Source organism: Alexandromys fortis, unplaced genomic scaffold, assembly GCF_014885135.2.
Source record: "Alexandromys fortis isolate MF-2015 unplaced genomic scaffold, M_Fortis_MF-2015_v1.1 scaffold_40, whole genome shotgun sequence".
Lineage (NCBI taxonomy): Eukaryota > Metazoa > Chordata > Mammalia > Rodentia > Cricetidae > Alexandromys > Alexandromys fortis.
Genome location: NW_026067966.1, coordinates 11,986,796 through 12,007,707, shown reverse-complemented (window position 1 = coordinate 12,007,707; position 20,912 = coordinate 11,986,796). Strand labels below are relative to the sequence as shown.

At 40.7% G+C, this 20,912-nt stretch overlaps 1 protein-coding gene across 1 annotated transcript in view; it reads left to right on the top strand.

Annotated features, from left to right (window-relative positions):
- Positions 1 to 20,912, top strand: part of Pard3b (par-3 family cell polarity regulator beta) — a 992,131-nt gene that overhangs the window by 436,350 nt on the left and 534,869 nt on the right. The window contains exon 4 of the mRNA XM_050154204.1: positions 262 to 371. Coding sequence (XP_050010161.1) covers positions 262 to 371 — 110 coding nt within the window. The remainder of the gene's footprint in view (positions 1 to 261; positions 372 to 20,912) is intronic.

Here is a 20,912-nt window from a genome sequence, read left to right as displayed (position 1 = left end):
TTGCCTAACACATCTGTTCAATGCAGTGGCTGTTTTTAGGCTGCAGTAAGGAAAGATGAGGGTGGAAAGTCTGAGTCCATGCTTGCTGTCTTACCTAGACACGCCTGAAGAGCATTAGCTGTTAATTTACAAGCATCCTTTGAAGCAGAACGGTGGAACCCTAAAGCTTGTTATAAACCCTTTTAATTAAAATACATTGTGCCCTCGAGTCTCTTCTCCCTGGGGTTCATTCGACCTCTCACCTCTGATTTTGTCTTGCAGGCACGCCACTGCTGGTGAGGAGAAGCAGTGACCCACCACCGGGGCCACATGCTGATGTCCAGCCAAGCGCTGCCAGCCAGAATGGCCAGAGTTTGAAACCTGTTGTTCCGGTAGGTGTCTTAGCATTCGAGTTTCTGCGAAGTATCAAAGGACCTTGCCCATCAACTCCAGAGAGCTGAGAATTATATATAGGCCCTTTGATAAAATGCAAAGTAGTAGCTATAAAAATAGATAGCATGGTCATGTAGTCTATGTTTATAGCAATAGCCACTCCTTACATAGCACTGATTGCATGTCAAACCCTCACTTAAATTTCCACATGTAAGTAAGAACAAGTGGTAATCTCCATTTTTCTTGATAAAATATGGGGCAGGGAGAGATTCAGGAACATAACTATTTGTTAAAGGACACATAGCTAGGACATGGGAGACCTAGGAACTGAACCAAGTGATTCCAAAGACCCTGTTTGCAGCCAGCCTTTGACCTTGTTCCATGCCTGTTGTCCTCCTGCTTAAGAATGTCAAAGAATGGACTGGTGTATTTTAAGTGATTCAGCACAGTACTTTGTAAGGTAGAAGGACAGTGAATGGTGAGACAGTCTAAGCTCCCAACACCATGAATATATGAAGCCAGCTTTGGTCTTCTAGAACTCAGCATTGAAATTGAAGAAAAATAAGCTATAAAAGAAAAAAGTGCTTCTGAAACAACATATTTGTAACTACTGTTTTTATCACTGATAGGTTAAGTCAAAATTACTTCCAGAAAAATTACTTCCATCCATCCTTTTGGACTTGTGGGGTTATGTTCTTGAAATTTTCATTTGGTTTGAAGAACTATAGTGGTGGTTCATCCATCCAAATTGCCAGCAAGTTAAACTCTGGTGAATGGCCATACATTTTATCACAAAGAACAATATCCAATAGTGTAACCATACTTCAAACTCTCCTGAAAGCCAATCCATGCCTCATGACAAGTCTCACTTTAGAGTACTGTATGAAAGACATATATCAGGGTGACGGATGGGCCAAGATAATTCTCATAGTTTGATATAATTTTGTTTTCAGAAACCAGTGCAAACGTTTATAAAGTAGGGATGGTATGCTGCTTTATTGAGTATTTACCAGTCAGTTAGGAGTTTGCCAGTTTCTGCACTTCCTTTCCTTAAAGTAGAGCCTTTAAAGCAATTTAGATGCAATGTCATCTCCTTATCTTGTTTAAAACTCTGTTCTCAGGATGCTAGAGATGGCTCGGTGCTTAGGAGCACCTTTTCTTTTAAATATGTATTTTAATGACTTATTATTATGATATAATTACATCGTTTTCCCTTTCCTCCCTCCACACCTCCCATACCCCTCTTCTTGTTCTCCTTCAAATTCATGGTCTCATTTTTTAATTAATTGATGTTCACACACGCACTCACACGCACGCACACACACATGCACACATACCACTGCTCAGTCTGTATAATGCTACTTGTATGTATGTGTGTGTTTTCCCAGCTAACTATTTGTGTTGGATAGCCAGTTGATGCACTCTTTTCCAGGGAAGACTATTTCTGCTGCTTTCAGCATTCTTGGTTGCCTGTGGTTCTTCACACAGTCTTGAGGCCTCGTGATCTCTCCCCCAACACTTGGGCATGTCTCTGGGTGTATCCCTTGCCCAGCTCATGTGCAGGCAGTTTTGTTGGAGAGCACCTACCTTCTTTGCAGAAGATTCTGTAGGAAACTCCAGCTCCTGGGAATTCAATGCCTTCCTTTGAGCTCTGAAGTCACTTCACTCGTGTGTGTATATCAACACACCTAATCACATACGTAAAAAGAAAAATAAAATCTTTAAAAACAACACACATAATCACATAAGCAAAAAGAAAAATAAAATATTTTAAAATGTCTGCTCTTTAGGGAAGTTTATTTGATAGAGCATTAATAAAAGTTGGGTATATCTGATCAAATTTATTGATGAATACATAGACAGCCAGTGTTTGGTATTTTGTGGAGATTTTTGTTTGTCTTCATTTCATTTTAAATATGCAATTATTGAGACCAGGTTAAGTCTAAATATATTGAATTGGGAAAGGGGGAATGATATAACTATGAGAAAATTTACATTAACAAGAGTAAGTATAATTTAATGCATATTTTGAGATGTCTATGTACCCTAAAGTGAGTCTGTCTGATTAATGTGTTTTCACTGTTTGCATTCGGACATCCCCTCACATATGTTTGTTTGTGTCATGTAGACTCAGTGCTCAGAACAATTGAAATAACATAAATACTGCTTTCTCTTAGAGAAAACGGGGGCTCCCATAGTTCTAATAGATTTATCCAAACATGACCTCAGGGAATTCTGAGATGGATGATATAGTATTACCAACAGAGATGCGTGTTCTAATTTCAGGAAGAAAATACTGCCACTCAAAATGCTTGTTCCTAGACTGTATGCAGGTGTCATGGCTTAAGTGCTTGCAGATCAGCAGTAGAAGGAACACATACATTTCCTTCCTTCCAGACTGAGCTATGTGCATAGTGATGAGGACCTGAGGACATGGTCCCTGCCCTGCTGCAGGACTGAAGCTCAGGGGCCTCAATGTTCCCGGAGCAGACACTGTGCCAAGGACACAGCAAGTGCTCACTGTGTAGGCTTCAGATTAGAAACGAAAGACCCGTGTGAGCTTACGGGAAGTTCTTGGAGTTTCTGAGCAGCTGGACAGCTTTAGTTAATAATTACCCTAACCCAGCCAGTCTCCCTGTTACCTAGTACCCACCCTCAAATCGCTTACTTTTTATCATGTTTAGTCTACAGAGTCTTTAACTGCCCTGTCATAAGAACTGTAGACAGAGTTAGTCAGTAAAGATTCTTGAGCGGTGTCCATTTCCACTTAGAAGAAGATATCATTTTGGTGTGTGCGTCAAAAGTTTCATTAAGTACTCTTTCTTGACTCTGTGTTCAAATACATTTGCTATCTTGGGTTGAATAAACTATATTATTAAATTATTTTAATTATTTTTATTTTTTTCTAAATGTGATTAATAGTAAACTATATTATATTTATGGTTCTTACTGCATTTGTATCCGGTCATGCTCCTCTAGGGAGAAGTAAAATCAGGTGTAAATTAATAAAATGATTTGTGACCCTAGGAGGAAGGTCTCTGATCTCCATGTCTTCTCTTGAGTGCCAGTATGGTGAGCTGTCGTCCTGGCTCTTGTCTGTGGAATAGTGCAGTTCACTATAGAAATCCAGATAGAGATAAAAAACTACACGGTCCTATACGTGTCCACGAAGCTGCTACCAGTATTTACTCAGTGATGAAAGAGTAGCTTTCCTGGATTAGTATGGGAAAAACCACTCCCATAGACTTTCATAACAAGGACCATAGGAGTTCAGGAAGCGTGGGTTGCAGACTTGGGCCCTTCCGGATCTCAGATATTCTGATGGAGGTGTCACCTGTAGCAACTTCATTCCTCTGATTGGATAGGGAATTTGTGATGATGTAGTAAGCAATGTGAAGAACACTTCCTTTAAAGGACCATGTTCCTTCGCTTCTCCTCCCAATATTCAATGGGGGTTGGAATTTCTACTTCCTAATGAGCATTTTCATGTAAGTAATTCACAGACAGCAGGACCCCAAGTGGGTGGCACTCAGTTATTCCCAGGAAAGGAAAGTTACTCATAACTCACAGCCTAAGAATCCAGAGAATGAACACTTACACTTACATTTGACTGTGTTGCCTTTAACATCACTGCCGATGACTGTTCTTTTTATCTGTACTTCACTAGGCTCGCCACAATTAGAATGTGCTTCACTGGTGTCCAGAGGTGTGGTGTGTGGTTTGGAAAAGTTAAGAAAGCTGAGCCTATGTGACTGATTGAATCATTACAAGTTGGTTGTTTCAGATGTACCCTCACTGGCATGTTGAACTTACAAAACAGCCAAATAACAGAATTTAGATTTGCTGCAAGTTTCAAATTCGGTGTGCTGAAAACCCACCAAATTTCAGCTTTCATTATTTAAAGTACCATCAGATAAACAGCATGGAAATTTGTTTCTCTGCCTCTTCTTCATACCGGGATAGAATAGCTATCAATGTCCACGCAGCGATAGCTGTTCCTCTTCCAAGACAGTAGCCACCCACATTCTCGACGCCTTTGAAAGGAGAAAGATTCTGGGGACAGGATATTGTAGTGCGACTTTTCCTATAAGTAGCATTACCTTCCTTTGATTGCAACCTGCTGTTCTTTCTTGGCTTAAGGGCATGCCATAAAACCAAGTCCTTGAAATTGATGTTCCTGAATTTGAAATGGACCTCTAAACACATGTGATATTTCCTCCTTAATATCCGGTTAGTTAGTATAGGTGTTTTGTGTTTTAATGACTGTTTATATCTTGCATTTAATCCTTAAGGCACGTCGACCCTGCAGAGTGGCTAAATTAAAAAGTAGATTCCTGAAATATATAGTACTGTGGTTGTTCTCTGAGAGTAAATGATCATGCTCTACACCTGTTCCTTGTTATATTACCAGAATGGTATGTGGTGTGTGTTTGTGTGTGTGTGGTGTGTGAGCACATGTGTGTGTGCACGTGCATTGTGTATGGTATGTGCGTGCTTGTGTGTGTGAGTGTGGTGTGTGTGCACGCGTGTGCATGCATGGGTATTGTGTGCGTGTGTGGTGTATGTGTGTTTGTGCATGTGTGTGTGGTGTGTGTGTTCACACCTGGCCTTTAGAAGTTGATATCTATATTATATATATTTTATTTTTAAAATTAAACAGTCAGTTCAGATGTGTTGAAGTAGAAGGAAATGGATGGTTTTCAGGGGTCTAATATCTCCCTGAAGTTATGAGTTCCGGTATAGGGTGGTCATGGGATTCATCATTTTCTAAAATTTAGGAGAACAAAATATTAAGCCCCACTTTAAGAATTAAATAGCACAGGGAACCAAGTCCTCACTCCTCAGACTGATGCTGATTAAAACATAGATAGCTTCCCCTTCTCCCTACAAAGGTCCAGTAAGTAGCTTGGGTTATTCAATCATATTATCATTCTTTCTACCTAACAGACATAAAATCAGAATTTAAAAATGAATGGTTTTTTCTTTCTCTCTTTGCTCCTAGAACCACACATATCTGTTTATTCGAAAGCAACATGACTGCTCAATTCTCTAAGGTTAAGATTATAAGAGAATACAGGTTGGATATGGAGAATACCCTCGGAGAAATATTCCCAGTTTTCGGGAATGTTCTATTGCAGGATGAGTAGAAATGCAGCCAGTCTCTGGAGATTTGGGTCTTTTGTCATCAGCACAGGTACCGACAGTGGCACTGTTGAGGGACAGTGAGAAGCTGCATTCTGCTTGCCTCTTGTATAAACTGTGGATGAGAAATGACCTGTTGTATCTCTTTCCAAGCAGGTCACGTATATTGAAATTACCATACATGTTACCCCGTTCCCCCATATTAAACTTTACCAAATCCATGAACGAAATCATTGAGATATTACAGTTGAACTTTAATGCCTTGTCTGTTAGCATAAAAATTAGAAGGGTTTGGTTACGAACTGTGGGCCATACAACCAAACCTGCTAACCATGATCTATCTGCCTTTGTTAATGATTATTCTTAGTCCACACATAAAGAAAATATGAGTGAGTTTACATCAAAACACAGCTTAAGATTTAGTAGACATTCTAGAGGCACAAATCTTACTTTCTGTCCATGAGATACTACAGCTGCGTAGCTATAGAAGCCCAAGACAGATGGCTGCGGAGGGGATCTGAAGGGAGGCGATAGCCGTTGTGTTTCAGCCAGGAGCACTGGATGCTGTTAAGGAGAAGGAAGGACAAATAACGTGTAATATATAATTGTATTATTTAGAGATACTGAGTCCTACAAAAGGGTTTTCTTTCTTTCTGTTTTTTCTTTTTTTTTCTGACACAGTGATTTAATAATAGCCTTGGTGTGTGTAGCTCCAGCTGTTCACGCTGCGTGTTGATAAGCCGAGAGCTTGAAGACACATCGCAGCAATGGTTTTCATATGGCTTTGTTTTAAGAGATAATGCTGCCAACCAGTATTTCATGAAGCCAACTTCTTACTAAGTTTGGCAAGTTTAGGCAGTTTGATTTCTAAACCATTGTGCTTAGAGACTAAGGTTTTAGGTACTGGAGAGGGAAGAGTCCCATTTATTCTACAGCAGAGACTTTTCCCGGCATTTTGCAGAGATTAATTTAAAAAAAAAATGGCCTAGCTAAATGTCTGTACTATGACAAGCCAAGGACCCTGGGAAATGTGACCCCTGCTCAGGCAATTAATTAAAAACAAACAAACAAAAACGAAAAACTATCTTTTCTCATTTTATATGCCAATCCCAGTTCTCACTCCCTCCTCCTTACCCCCCCCCCGGCTCGGCTCACCCCCATCCCATTCCCTGTCCACTCCTCAGAGAGGGTAAGGCTTCCTATGGGGAGTCAACAAAGTCTAGCAATTGCTTTGAGGCAGGACCAAGGTTCTCCCCACTATATCTAGGCTGAACAAGGTATCCCTCCAAAGAGAATGGGTTCCAAAAAGCCAATACAAGCAGTAGGGATAAATCCTGGTCTCACTGCCAGTGGCCCCACAGTCTGCTCCAGCCATACAACTGTCACCCACATTTAGAAGGCCTACTTTGGCCCTATGCTGGTTTCTTCTCTATAAGGCCAGAGTTGGAAGGCTTCCATTAGCTCAGGGAAGCTGTTTCAGTGGGTGTCCCCATCATGGTCTTGACCTCTTTGCTCATATTCTCATGCCTCCCACTCTTTGACTGGACTCTGGGATCTCAGCCCAGTGCTCTGCTGTGGATCTCTGCATCTGCTTCTATCAGTTGCTGGATGAGGGTTCTATGATGACAATTAAGGTAGTCATCAGTCTGACAACAGAGCAAGGCCATTTCAGGCACCCTCTCCACTCCCTGCTTAGGGTCTTAGCTGGGGTCATCCTTGTGGATTCCTGAGAATTTCTCTAGCAGGCGAATACTTCTGCATCACTCACTGTGGGTCTAGTTAGAACTGAAAAAACAAAATGTTTAGTATTTCAAGTCTGTTTCTGAAATGAAAAAAGCGAGCTTTTTCCTTTTTCTGTTTAGTCAGAGTCCGAGCTTAACATAAACCGAGTTTTGCTTTCATATCAAAATGTATTGATTGATCCTCTAGGTACCCAGCCTTGTGCTGCATGCCATAAAGAAAGCTTAACACATTACTCCTCAACACAGGAAATTTAGAGTCTGGTTAAGAAGACCAAATTGAAAGCAAGTACACAGCCTTATCAACTTGAGCATGTATCAGATTGCCAGATGTTACATTTTAACCATCAACATACACTTTCTCTACACTCTACAGTTGGGCACTCTGCTTTCTCTCCATAAACCATGTAGGGAGTGGCCATGTTTGGTGTCTCTGTTAGTTCCCATCTTCCTATTCTTAGAGTGTGACTACCAGGTGGCTGGCATTTCTGCACATGGCCAGAACTGCAAGCTCCTCCATGGCAAGAGCTGGTATTTTATTTGTGTTCCCAGGTATAGTGCCCGGCGCATGGTAAATTATAAATATATGAGGCTTAAAATTTTATTTCTGAGATTTCTGAGATGGATAAGGGAAATCAATTCAACAACTTTTTAAGCCATTTTAACTCATTTTGGAGTATATTTTAAGTGTATTGGATGTGTGCATATGTCTGTGTATATGCATTTATGCACACACACACACACACATACACACATATATGAATTGGATTAGAAGAACCCCTGTTTAACACAATATTCTTTTTCCAGGATAGTTTCAGCTGAGGATCTCCTGCCTCAGGACAGCTGTTTCTTGTTATTCTGTGCTGTGAAATCAAGAGACATGTCTAAACACAACTTCTCTGCTACACAGTAAAATGTCGCCTGGCAGCTGAGGGCAGCAGTTTGGATTCTCAGACTTATTTAATTTTAGAATTTTAGCAATGAGTTGGTTTAGAGAATTAGCTGAAATTATGGAGAGAACAAGCCATTATTATTGTGCATATTAATTGCTATAGAGGCTAATTTTACAGGTAAACCATGAAGAAAAACAGAATAGAAATTAATACCAAGGTGGTATTTGGTATTAAATAATAAGTTAAGTAGCTCAGTGACTTGGATTTTATTTTTGTTAACCAAATTTTGAATTCTATAAGGTTAGTAGCCTCATCGCTTATGCTAATAGCTGTGTTCAAAGAATTCAAAAAAACATTTGATTTGAACTTTGGGTTCATTACTTGTACCAGTGCATCTAAAGATGTTCTCTTCCAATGTTTCTTCTATCCCATTTTTCTTAATTTGCTTTTATAGTTTTGACTGATACAGAAAAAATAAAAATGTCTCTGAAATGTGGGTTGATAAGAGTGTGGGGGACATTGACAATGTGTTTTGTGGGAGAACACCAATGAGTGTAGCAGCTTAGTGCTCTGGTCAGGTCCAATTTGACAGTGCTGCTTGACATTTACTTAGATGTTCAGCTTTTCCTGAAGATCAAGGTCCTATACTCGGAATTATTAACACTGTAACCTTGGTAGAACTATTTAAATCTCACATGGCTCTCTCCTAAAGCGTGTGTAACTAATAATAATAATAATAAGCAGGGAGGCTACATAAACTCCAGTGCCATTGTTGATTTAAACCCCCAAACTAAGGATATCTGGGTTCCAGGCATGAGTTGCTAACCTTAATCAGAATGAACTCAACTTTAAATTTTATTCTAATGTCCTAAACTTCATTGATGTCAATTATATTTTCTGCCTGGGTGTATTTGTCAAGTAGATAATAGAGACGAAACTTTAAAATAAAAACCTGAACACCCATACAGAGGCAGCATTTTAAAATGCTATCTACACAAACATACATATATGCATTCAATAAGATAGTTGACATTAAAATCTCAAGTCTAAAGCCAAGCAGCCAGGTTTGTCTAAGGTTAAACTCGAGGTTGAGAGCTGTGGGGTTTGGGGATCTTGTTGTTTTCTGTTTGTTTGTTTGTTTGTTTTATCTTCCATGCAAACTTTCTGTGCTGCAGACATTTATTTCCTAAGCGTCCATGGTTTTAGACTGATAGGGTTAATGCAAGTTCTCCCTTGAGAAGCAGCAAGATCCCAGCTTCTGAGAGGAGTCGAGAACTTTCTCTTTTTTCTTTCCTCGAGCATGGCAATATTCTCTTCAGATGAGAAATCCCCCCCCCTTAAAAAAACATAAACTCTCCTGAAGTGTGAGTTTCCTTCTGCTTCTGCTTCCAAGTGCGTTAGCCACAGGATGACATTGTGCAGACATTAAACACGCATTTCTTTCTTAGGAGGGGCCCTCTCCTAATAGCCCTGTGCCACAGAGGAGAGCTCTGATGTAGATGGATGACCTTTTACATGTTGCTACTGTGTGTGCTTTATGCTTGTGGAAACATGTGACATGCTCATCAGCAGCGTGTGGCTTGTTACAGTGCAGCTTTTGATGTCTGATTAGGTGACCATGGGGACATCTGGAGTGAGTTAGGTTTGGAGTGACTATTTTGAAGCAATGAGGGACCCAAAGCCTTCTGATTAAGTTAAGCTTTATTTTTCCAATGAAAACTTTTTGCAATCTTTACCTGTTTTTTTGAACCTTCTCTTCAGATGGATCGCCCTACTTTTTAAGTAAGAATGAATGAGTGACATTTGCTGCAAAATCATAAAGGGTTATTGTCGTGGGAAGGAAATGGCAGCTGATACATCTGCAGCCAGAACTGCCTAACTTATTGCAGGGATGATGTCTGTGTTTCCTCTGCCTTTCTTTTCACTCATTGCCATCAAACCAGCCTCTCCATGTTAAAATATAGATAGTATGTATTTGACATTCAGCTGCGTTCTTACAATGATCCAAAGAAAAGCAAGCAGGCAGTGAAGCAGCTAATACTGCTTAGATTGTGATTCTGCGTGCTGAGGTCGCTCCTTGAGATCTTACTCATCAATACAGTCACAACTGTGTTTGCGTAGTCTCAAAAAATGAGCCGTGTGTGGAGCTGTGTGGTCTCCACAGTCGCCCCCTTCCTCAGATGTTTGGGATGAGAAATATTTAGGATTTGGAACAATTCTGGATTTTGAAATAGTTTCTCATTGTACCATGAGATAGCTTAAAGACTAGTCCTAATACTAAACATTAAATTTATTTATTTCCTAAGCACCTTAGATAAGCAGCTTGGGGTAATTGTACATAATATTTTTAATAATCTTCTTTTTTGATGTAGCCTCTTACAGAATTGAAGTGTGAGTGTTTCCACTTGGATTATCAGGGTAGAGATAATCAATAAGACATAGCTCCTTATTTATTCATGAATAAAACTATTATTTATATATAATAGGTGGGTACACACACACACCCATACACATACCACATGATCTTCTGCCTTAAAAATCTCTTATCTTTTCAGATGCTTCCAGACTCTCTACTATATTTCTTCTTATGACCTTCTGTGAAAAATTCTTTCCCTGTGATGTCACAGAGAGATGTGCACATGGTTTACCATCTTAGCCTTCTTTTCCTGTGATGTCATTGAGAGATGTGCACATGGTTCACCATCTTAGCCTTCTTTTCCTGTGATGTCATGGAGAGATGTGCATGCAGTTTGCCATCTCAGCACTGTTAGCTTGTTAAAAATACTATTATTCCCCATAAAAAAGAATATTAAAATGTATATTAAATAACATATGGCGGGGGCTGGAGAGATTGCTCAATGGGTTAAGAGCACTGGTAGTTCTTCCTGAGGACCTGGGTTCAATTCCCAGCACCCACATTGCAGCTCAAAACTGTCTGTAACTCCAGTTCCAGGAGATCTGATACTTCATACCAACGTACATAAAATAAAGTTAAATAACATATGGAGAAAATAATTTATGAACTGTACTTGTAAGAGACTAATATCCAGTACATATAAGGAACTAAAACAATTCAGAAGCAAAGATCAGTAATAAAATCAATGGTTAAAAATAAACAATAGTCCTAAAGAGATATTTCTGAAGAGAAGACATAGATGGACATGATGTAAACTCATACATGGAAGATGATCAAGGGGCTAGAGAGATGGCTTGGTTGTCAAGAGTATACACTGCTCTTCCAGAGTTCAGTTCCCAGCATCCACAGGGAAGCTCACAAGCCATTTTCTGGGTTTCTGATGCCTTCTTCTGGCCTTTCCGGACACAGTGCTGGCATGTAGTACACGCACATCTTATACATGCACATCCAACACACACATAATATAAAAATAAACAAATCCAACACAATAAATCATCACGGAGATACAAATTAAAACTACAGTGGGGTATTACTATGATCTAGAATGGCACACTCCTATAATCCTTCCACTTTGAAGGCTGGGTCACAGGAGTCAGGGCTGGGCAATGCAATGAGATGCTATGAAAAGGCGGAAGAGAAAGAGGAGGAGGAGACTGTGAAGCAAATCCTTGCATATTATTACTAGAGATGTCAGTTAGTACAGCTATTATGGAAAAACATTATGGAGGTTTCTTTAGAAGTTAAAACTAAGCTATTAGATGAACCAGAAATATCCAAAGGAAGCAAAAGTAGTACGTTATGAGTCATATACATTCCCGTGTTTCCCAGTAGCTCAGAAACAGAACAACCTAAGTTAGCCAGACTGCGGCCCTAAACCCAGCTGCTCTGGTAGCTAAGGCCCTACCTATGCTACAGAGTGAGGCCAACACCAGGCTGAGGATACAGCTTAGTGGGACAACGTTTGCCTAGCATGCATAAGGCCCTAGCTTCACTCTTCAGTACTGATGCACAGACAGACAGATGAAAACAGAGTGATGTGCTCTAGTGGTATAGGTAATTGGTGGCACACTAGCCTGGCATATATAGTATCCCTGGTTTAATTCCCAGTGCTGCCAAAGACAGTATCCTAAATTTCCATTAAATGAATGGACGAAGAACTGCTGATGTCCTTGTGCAATGAAAAGCTAACCAAGTACAAAAGGATGAAATCCTCTCCTTGGCAACAACCTAGGTAAGAGTCAAGTCACTAAGTGAAAGAAGCCAAGTACCATCTGAACTGACTAGTATCAGCAGTCGAAAATAGTGAAGAGTGGTCGGTAACAAATGCTGAGGCAGAGGGATAGAGGGAGGCAGAGCTGAGGAAATGTGGGTCAAAGGGTAGTCGTAGTTACATTGGAGTTTGGAGTTCCAATGTTCTTTTGCATAAAGGGATGACTATGGATAATGGTTATTTCTTAAATATGTCCAAAAATCTGGAAGAATGTCACATATTTTGAGTGTCACACTATAAACAAAAAAAATAAATGCTTGAGAAAACATGCCTGCTCTGGCCTGATTATTGTACTATTTATACATACATGTATCAACATCATGTGCAACCCCATATAGAATTAGTGTATGTCAACTATAAGATTACTCTTCCCCACACTGAAGGATCTTGGCAGCCTTCTTGAAAAATACTTGACTTTCTATGCAAAAGTTTACCTCTTGATGTAGCATTTTGTAGTCTGAGCTCAGGTTTTCTACTAAGCATTAACACCAGCAAAAGGACATGAGGATAGCATTATGTCACCCTCTATTTTCCATATACATTTATTTCTCTGTGTCTTTGCTTTACTCTGGGCATGAACACCAGCAAAAGAACATGAGGACCCCATGTGTGTTACCTCTATTTTCCATATACGGTTCTTTCTCTGTGCCTTTCCTCAACTATGGGCTGAATGACCAATATGGATATCCTTTTTCTCACCGTGAATGTTTCTAAATTTACTTCATAATAGTGAAGCAGTAGTTTTTGCCCCCTCTCTGTCTCTCTTGATTGTCTTCAGTCTAAGGTACTTGTCTTTTTCTTTCTTTCCTCTGGGAATCTTCCTCACTATGCTGAGCTCCCTCTTGTACATTTCTTACATATTGAGAACATAATACTGTAGCTAAAGAACAGTGGTGCTTAGAACAGGATTGCAGAAGGAGTGAAGTTTTGGGGATGAAACTGTTTAATTCTACATTCGTTGCATTGACTTGCCTTCTATTTCTGCCAACAAATGGCCATGTATTGCCATTTGCAGGTCTTAGGGGGAAGGGTTTTTGCTATTCAATTTTAAGTTCATATCAAGTGTTGAAACTATTATATACAGGTACTCCTTGATATACCATGGTATTACAAGTCAGTTAGCTATGATGAATTAAAGATACTGGCAGGGAAAATATACCTAATACCCTGAACTTCAGAACTTGATAGTTTAATCCAGTCTATCTTAAACATGCTCAAGGAAATATATTAGCACACTTTTGAGGTTATATAAGATTAATTTAATAACAAACTGTTGAATATTCCATATATTTGATTGGATGACTGTAATCCCACAAAACATTTACAACCACAGTGAAACAGAGTGTCTGTCGTTTTCCTCCAGGTCTGTAATTGACAGAGCCAGAGCTTTCCACCCTGCCCAGGAAGTAACTATGGCATGTGCCACTAGGAACCAAGTTCAAGGCTACTGTCAAATGCTTTTCTCTTTCACAAAGCCAAATTGTTCTTTAAAAATCTAAGTGGAACTTTGTTAAGTTAGGGAACTTATGTATTTCCCAGTATACTATTCTACTCCATAGAAGTTCGGTTTTTAATGCTTTGGTTTTACAGGTGAAGCATCTAGGCGGAGACAAGTTAACTCATCTGCCTTGAGTAACATCACTGACAACTAGTAACAGTAGGATTTACCTTCAGATTGCCTTCATCTGAGCTACAGGCTTTACATTCTATCACTAAGAACAGATATCACCTTAGAAGTACCGTTTTCCTCCTTACGATACAGCCATTGTTCGAATGCTTTGGGAAATCCTCATTCAAAGCTGCCTCCAAAACCAGTTATCTGCCATTAAAAAAAAAACCTTTATTTTCATTATTCTATAGTTACACTTCATTTTTCTACCAAACATGGTATTGCTCTAACTGAGGCCAGAGCTTGTATTGTACAGTTCGTCTCAGATGACTTAGCTGTTTACACAGTTCGGATACCCCTGAGAAGTTCTAACCGCTACAGAAACATGTGATACTGACGTTACACACATTTAAGGAAAGGAGACTCAGATGTGCTTAACGCACCAGGGTTTTATAGCTGTTCTTTGTTTATGGAATTGTCTGGTGGTTACGACAAGTAGGTTTAATCCTGACTCATCCACTGGCTCGTTGTCAGGCTAAGCCAGTATAATTTTATACCCTATCTGGAAGGAGAAGATTGTCTTCCATCTTGGTCACAGTGGAATTTCGAGGTTAATGCCTTTTATCTTGAGTGCAACGTTTAACAGACTGTGGGTGTTTAATATATGTTAATAATAGTGATAATAATGAATGTTGATAATTAAAGGTCTTTTATAATTACTAAATTTCTAATGTGTGTTAAATATAATTAAAGGGAAATTATTTAAATTAATATGCATGTCTACAAAAACTGGAGCTAGCCACAGCTTTTATTTTTAGCTTCTTAAATAGCATCATGAATGTGAATCTAGGATTAAGAAATCCAGTGATAATGGCAGTTTCACCAGGGTCATGTATAGAGGGAGAACGCATGTCTGGTTTGAGTCTAGAAATGGAAAAAGCATCCTTCTGAGCTGAGGAGCATTGTGAATGGGAAGCCACAAGGGACATTTGCAGTTGGAACTTAGCCACATGAAGCTGTGCACCCAGCATCATTACTGGCTTTTCTCTCTGAGGTTATTGCTCATGCATTCTACACACAGAGAAAGGGCTTTCCTGCAAACAGGGTACCAGCCCAGAGGCAGAAAAAAAGAAAAAGAAAACAAAGCCATTAGACGAAGTAGATGGGATACAGTTATAGTAAACAATGGCCCTGAGATTAAGCGTGGAGATTGATTCTCCAAACTGAAATGAACCCTTGTTACTTAGGATTGTTGCTTCCTACGATACCGGGACGACAGAGCTGATGTGCAGAGAGGAGTTAAGGGCTGGTGTGCTCTGTGTGAGGCCCCATGCTAATGGAGTCCCAGAGCTCCCAGCAGACTGATCTTCCTCTTTCATTCTCCTTGATTTGTTTCAATTTTCTCTGCAAACTGCAAGTAATAATTGCAGTTTTATCAGAGGGTTGGCTTAGGGAACAAATGAAGTCTTACTTTTAAAACTGTTAGGACACGTGGCATGAGTGTTGAAGATGTGACTACATGGAGGAGGTGAAGGTTCTAGGATAAAATAGAGAGTGAAGGGAATTAGAGTTAGACTCTCTTAAAGCTCAACTTAATCAGGTTTGAATTTGCTTCAAGCAAGGAATAAATAGTACATGCCTAGAAAAATTATTAGATGCAGAGTCAATATTGAATGTGTGTAGAGTTCTTTGTTTATAGAGACCTCTCCAAGCTCCAGTCATTTGGCAGTGAAGACCAGGCCTTATGGCGATACTGGAGCTGCATGGGTGAGTCCAGCTGACTTTTCTTTCTTGAAGTAAAATGATTCTCTTCCTTGTAAACATTTTCCATAGAAACCCTAAAAGGAAACATAACAGAAGTATTGTTTAGCAGTAGGGTGATTTCTAAGACTCCTAACTCACTGTCCAGCAAATCCATAGCTTTCCTAAGATCCTCTGTCCTTCTGTATTCCCCTGGCTGGGCCACCTACTCCAACTAGAGTAGCCTTCTGCGTTTGTCTCTGTCACAGCAACCTTTTCCTCTGCAAAGACAAGGCTGAGGTACTTTCTCCTTTTAATCCTTCGATACCCACAATTACAAGCGTGTTCCTTCTGAGGAAGACATTTAAAGTTGTGAAAGCATAAGGAAATACATCGCTAGGGGAATTCAGATTGAACGGGCACCAAGTATCAGAGGTCAGTCCTGAGACAGAAAGCAGTGTTAGCCCCTTGCTCCAGGCAGGATCTGCTGTGCTCTCGGATGGAGCCAACTATTTCATTTTTACTTCCTATCGTCAGGTCCATTTCAGTGGGAGTGGCCAGTCAAGACCAGTGAGACCATGTCTTTGCATGTGTCTGTGTGCCCTCTCTTTTTCTCTGCAGGGATGTGTACTGACGCTAGAGAGTGTATTTTTCCACCTCTGTCGCCCAACTCTTAGTGTGTGGCAAGTATTTAATAAGTAAGAACTGACTGGACAGCGGTGGCGCACACCTTTAATCCCAGCACTTGGGAGGCAGAGGCAGGTGGATGTCAGTGAGTTTGAGGCCAGTCTACAAAGTGAGTTCCAGGACATTCAGGACTGTTACCCAAAGAACACTGCCTCGAAAAACCAAAACAAATAAACAAACAAGTGAATAATAACTGACAATAGCTGAATGAATTTTTGAAGATTCTCATAACTTCTATGATTAACGCTTAAGTTGTGACAATATACTTTAAGAATTCCAGCATGAAATTTATTAACTTATATTCATTATCTGTATTACAAAACAGTCTTGGCTTTTCGAACGGCTTTTTCTTATTCCTCATCCACACTCTACCTTTCCAAATCATTGTCGGGCTTCTTTCACTCAGAATGTGTGGGTATGCTGTGGGGGAGTTGCTTGGCAGTAGCAGTAAATGTTTGGTTTTGATTGTAATCAATATTTTCTATTGACCTGCAAGTCCATAATTTGTTTTAATTCTCAGTGGGTATTGAGAATAATAATTATCAAACTTACCACCGTGACCAGCATCAAAATCTACGCTTTACTGAACTTGAGCCTCTTTTGATAGTTGGTGTAGGAATATATTATTTGTGTTTTGATAAATAAATCTTGCCTGAAGACCAGAGGCAAAGCTAAAGCCACTAGAGGTCAGGCAATGGTGACACACACCTTTAATCCCACGATTTGGGAGATAGAGTCCACTGAATCTCGGTGAGTTCAAGCCACCCTGGGCTACACAAGATCAATAAAGAAACACATCCAGGTGGTGGTGGCTCACACCTTTAATCCCAGTCCTGGGGATTCACACACCTCTAATCCCAGCACTAAAGGGAATATAAAATGGGAGGAGAGAGAGGCTTAGTCTGTTTAGTTTACTGTTGCCCAGCCTTGATAGAGGTAAGAGTCTGGGATCATAAACATTCATTATATCATATATAAACCGTTTTCTATAAACTAGCAAGAACAGTTAACTTCATCCAGGGTCCTCTGCTTCCATCCTTTCCTGATTTGCCACTAATGGCTCAATGACAGGTTGGAAAGTCACACTGTGTCCTTTTGTCATATGATTAAATCCTTTGTGATAGACACAATTGATTTACTGTGTTAGGTATCCTGAATTACCAAACAGATGCTTTTTTATTTAAAATGATAATTTTTAAATCGATTGTCCAACAAGAACAGATGAAATTAAAAATACTAAAAGTATGAGCTGAGGCATCGGTACCAAAGTAAAAGCCCCATATCCTAATTGAAGAGAAGCAAAGAAAGTAATCTACAGACACTGACATACGATGCAGGTAGAAGAACTGTGGTTTCCACACTAAGACTGAGCAGCCATCCTCATACACAAGTACCCAGAACCAGAGTCGAACGTGCATAGTCAGCAACGGCAGTGATGGGCAGGTGAAGGAAGCCATAAGGTGAGACATAGCTGCATTTGATGAGCATGGTGAATCAGAGAGCAAATTCTTGGCCACAAGGATTTTGGACATAATTATGTCTTTCTGGACAGAGTAGAACTGAGAAGTTACTGCTTGTCAAAGAAAGAGCCCTGCCTGTAAGGCAAAGGGAACTAAGAGAACACAAATCTCTGTTATGGCCAAGCCTGTTGAATCACACTCTTTAGGAAGCAGGTCCAAAAAATCCTGCATCTTGAAACAAGATCTCCTTGTGGGAAATTTCCAAGACCTGAGATCATGGTGCCAAATCAAGTTATAAAGAACGGCTGAGCCCAACTGTGAACAAGCTGCTTGGAAACAGGGCAGGCTCAGTTACTTCCCTTTGGGTGCATCTATAACCCCCAAAATAGCATCTTCATGTATACATTCAAAAAATGCTGTAGAGAGGGTGAAAAGACAAATTAATAAATATCCCTGGAGTTGTGAAAAACAAGTTATCAGCATCATCGTGTGTGAAATTGCACAGGTGTAGAAATCAAACAGCAAATCCAACCCCTCCAAATAGAGAGATACAACAATGACGTGAAAATTGTGTTTAAAATGAGAGCGATGAAACACTGATTTTTGTATCAGGATGATAACTTCCCCGACATTAACAAATTCTTGACATGATGTATGACTTAAACCACGAGCATGTATCTTTATTTGTTCCCATTCAATAAATCATATTCATCATCAGCCACATTGTGAGGCTGATGAACTCTCTACAAGAGCAGCAAAGGAAGCAATCCGACTTCCTCGGAAAGGGAGTACTCTCCGGCCACAGAGGCAGTGTCGTCTGACACACACCGCCTCGGCTTTGGAGTTCATCTCTTAAGTAACTGGCACTGTCCAACTGCAGGCATGGATGGAGTGCCCCTACCTGGGATGCAGATTCTATGCATGTGCGTCTGCTCGCACTCAGCAGGGGCTAATCTTAACCTGATTGCGCTCAGCAGAACAAGCAGCCCTTTCAGCATTTCACTGTCTGCCCGGAGCCCCACCATTGAGCAGTGTGGTTAATATCAAGCACAAAGTAAAAAGTTTTCTGGTACAGGTGTCAATGTACTTGGTTTTTCCGAGAAACCCTGAAATATTCCAACTCTCCTAAAAGGCTGCTCTGATTGAGGCGTCCCTGAAGCATGAAGCTCTCAACTAGAGCTAACACTTGATGTTTCTCCCCGAGTCACTACGGTAGCACCGTGTACCTGCAGGTTCACACATGAGAGAACCACCTTCCCATCTGAGCTGAGAAACTGGAGTGCATGACCTTGGAGGAGGTATTTAATTGCCAGGCAGCTTGTCTGCATCTGGGAGATAGGCAAGCTGTAACCAGGATGAGTGTTCATGTGCTGTCAGCGTTACCAGTGGGTCCAGCATATCTAGTATGCCTGCAACACATCTCTGCCTACCTTTTCAGTTTTAAGTCTTCCTTCTAGTTCCAAATCATCTCATTTATAAAAGTTATTTTCAGTTTTTCATTTGTTTCTTTTTTTTTTCTCTAGACAGGGTTTCTTTCTGTAGCCTTGGCTGTCCTAGAACTAGCTCTGTAGATCAGGCTAGCTTTGAACTCATGGAGATTTGCCTGCCTCTTTATCCCTAGTGCCAGGATTAAAGGCATGAGCCATCACTGCCTGGACTTACTTTTTTTGAACCTAGGGCATTCCACATGCTAGGAAAGTGATGTACCCCTGAACTTTACTTAGCCTTCTCTCTATATGTTTATTCTGAGGCAAGGTCTCCCCAGGTTTTCTGGGCAGACCTTGAATCCTCAGTCTGCAGAGTGCTGAGCTCCCAGACTTGCACCAGCAGCCTTAGCTCATTAGCTCTTCCAAGTGGCAAAAATACAGGAAAAGTGTTAAAACTGAAGTATAGTTTACAAACCCAGGCTTCTAACATGAGGAGAAATAATGGGGTCTCAAGAGAAAGCAACACACAACCACAACACACAGTAGTTCCAGTACTGATATTCCAGGAGCTGAAGCAGGAGGATTGTGAATTGGAGGTCAGCCTTGGCTACAGGATGAGCTCAGACATCCAAATGGGAAAAGACAGAGAAAGAAATAAAAAGAAGGAAGGAAGGAAGGAAGGAAGGAAGGAAGGAAGGAAGGAAGGAAGGAAGGAAGGAAGGAAGAGAGAGAGAGGGAGGGATGAAATCTCAAGGTCCAAATCAGGAGCAGAAGGAGAGAGAGCATGAGCATGGAACTCAGGACTGCCAGGGGTGCACCCACACACTGAGACAATGGGGATGTTCTATCGGGAACTCACCAAGGCCTGGGTCTGAAAAAGCATGGGATAGCGGACAATGAGGACTACTGAGAACTCAAGAACAATGGCAATGGGTTTTTGATCCTACTGCACGTATTGGCTTTGTGGGAGCCTAGGCAGTTTGGATGCTCGCCTTCCTAGACCTGGATGGAGGTGGGTGGTCCTTGGACTTCCCACAGGGCAGGGAACCCTCAGGGCTCTTTGGGCTGACAAGGGAGGGGGACTTGATTGGGGGAGGGGAAGGGAAATGGGAGGCAGTGGCGGGGAAGAGACAGAAATCTTTAATAAATAATAAACGGAAAAAAAGAAAAAAGGGAGGGAGAGAAAGAAAGAGAGAAAGGGAGGGAAGGGGAAGGGGGGACAGAGAGAAGGAGGGAGGGAGGTTGTTTGAAAGGTTGTCTTGCTTTACTGTTGTGTTTTCTTGGCCTATTTTGAATTCTTGATGTATCTGTTGTTACTCTTACGGTCCATGCCTATCTGTTCTTGTCTTTTATCCCTCACTTTTTATTATAGATAGGATTTTAAATTGTGAGCATTTATTATCATGCTTTATGTATTTGAAGAAATGATTTCTGCCATAAGTCATAATATTCTCCAATGTTATTTTTTTTATTGAGAAAAGGAAAAAAAAAGTTTCCGCCTCCCCCCAGCCTCCCATTTCCCTCCCCCTCCTCCCACCCTTCTTCCCTTCTCCCCACCCCTCTCCCCCTCCCTCTCCAGTCCAAAGAGCAGTCAGGGTTCCCTGCCCTGTGGAAAGTCCAAGGTCCTCCCCTCCTCCGTCCATTTCTAGGAAGGTG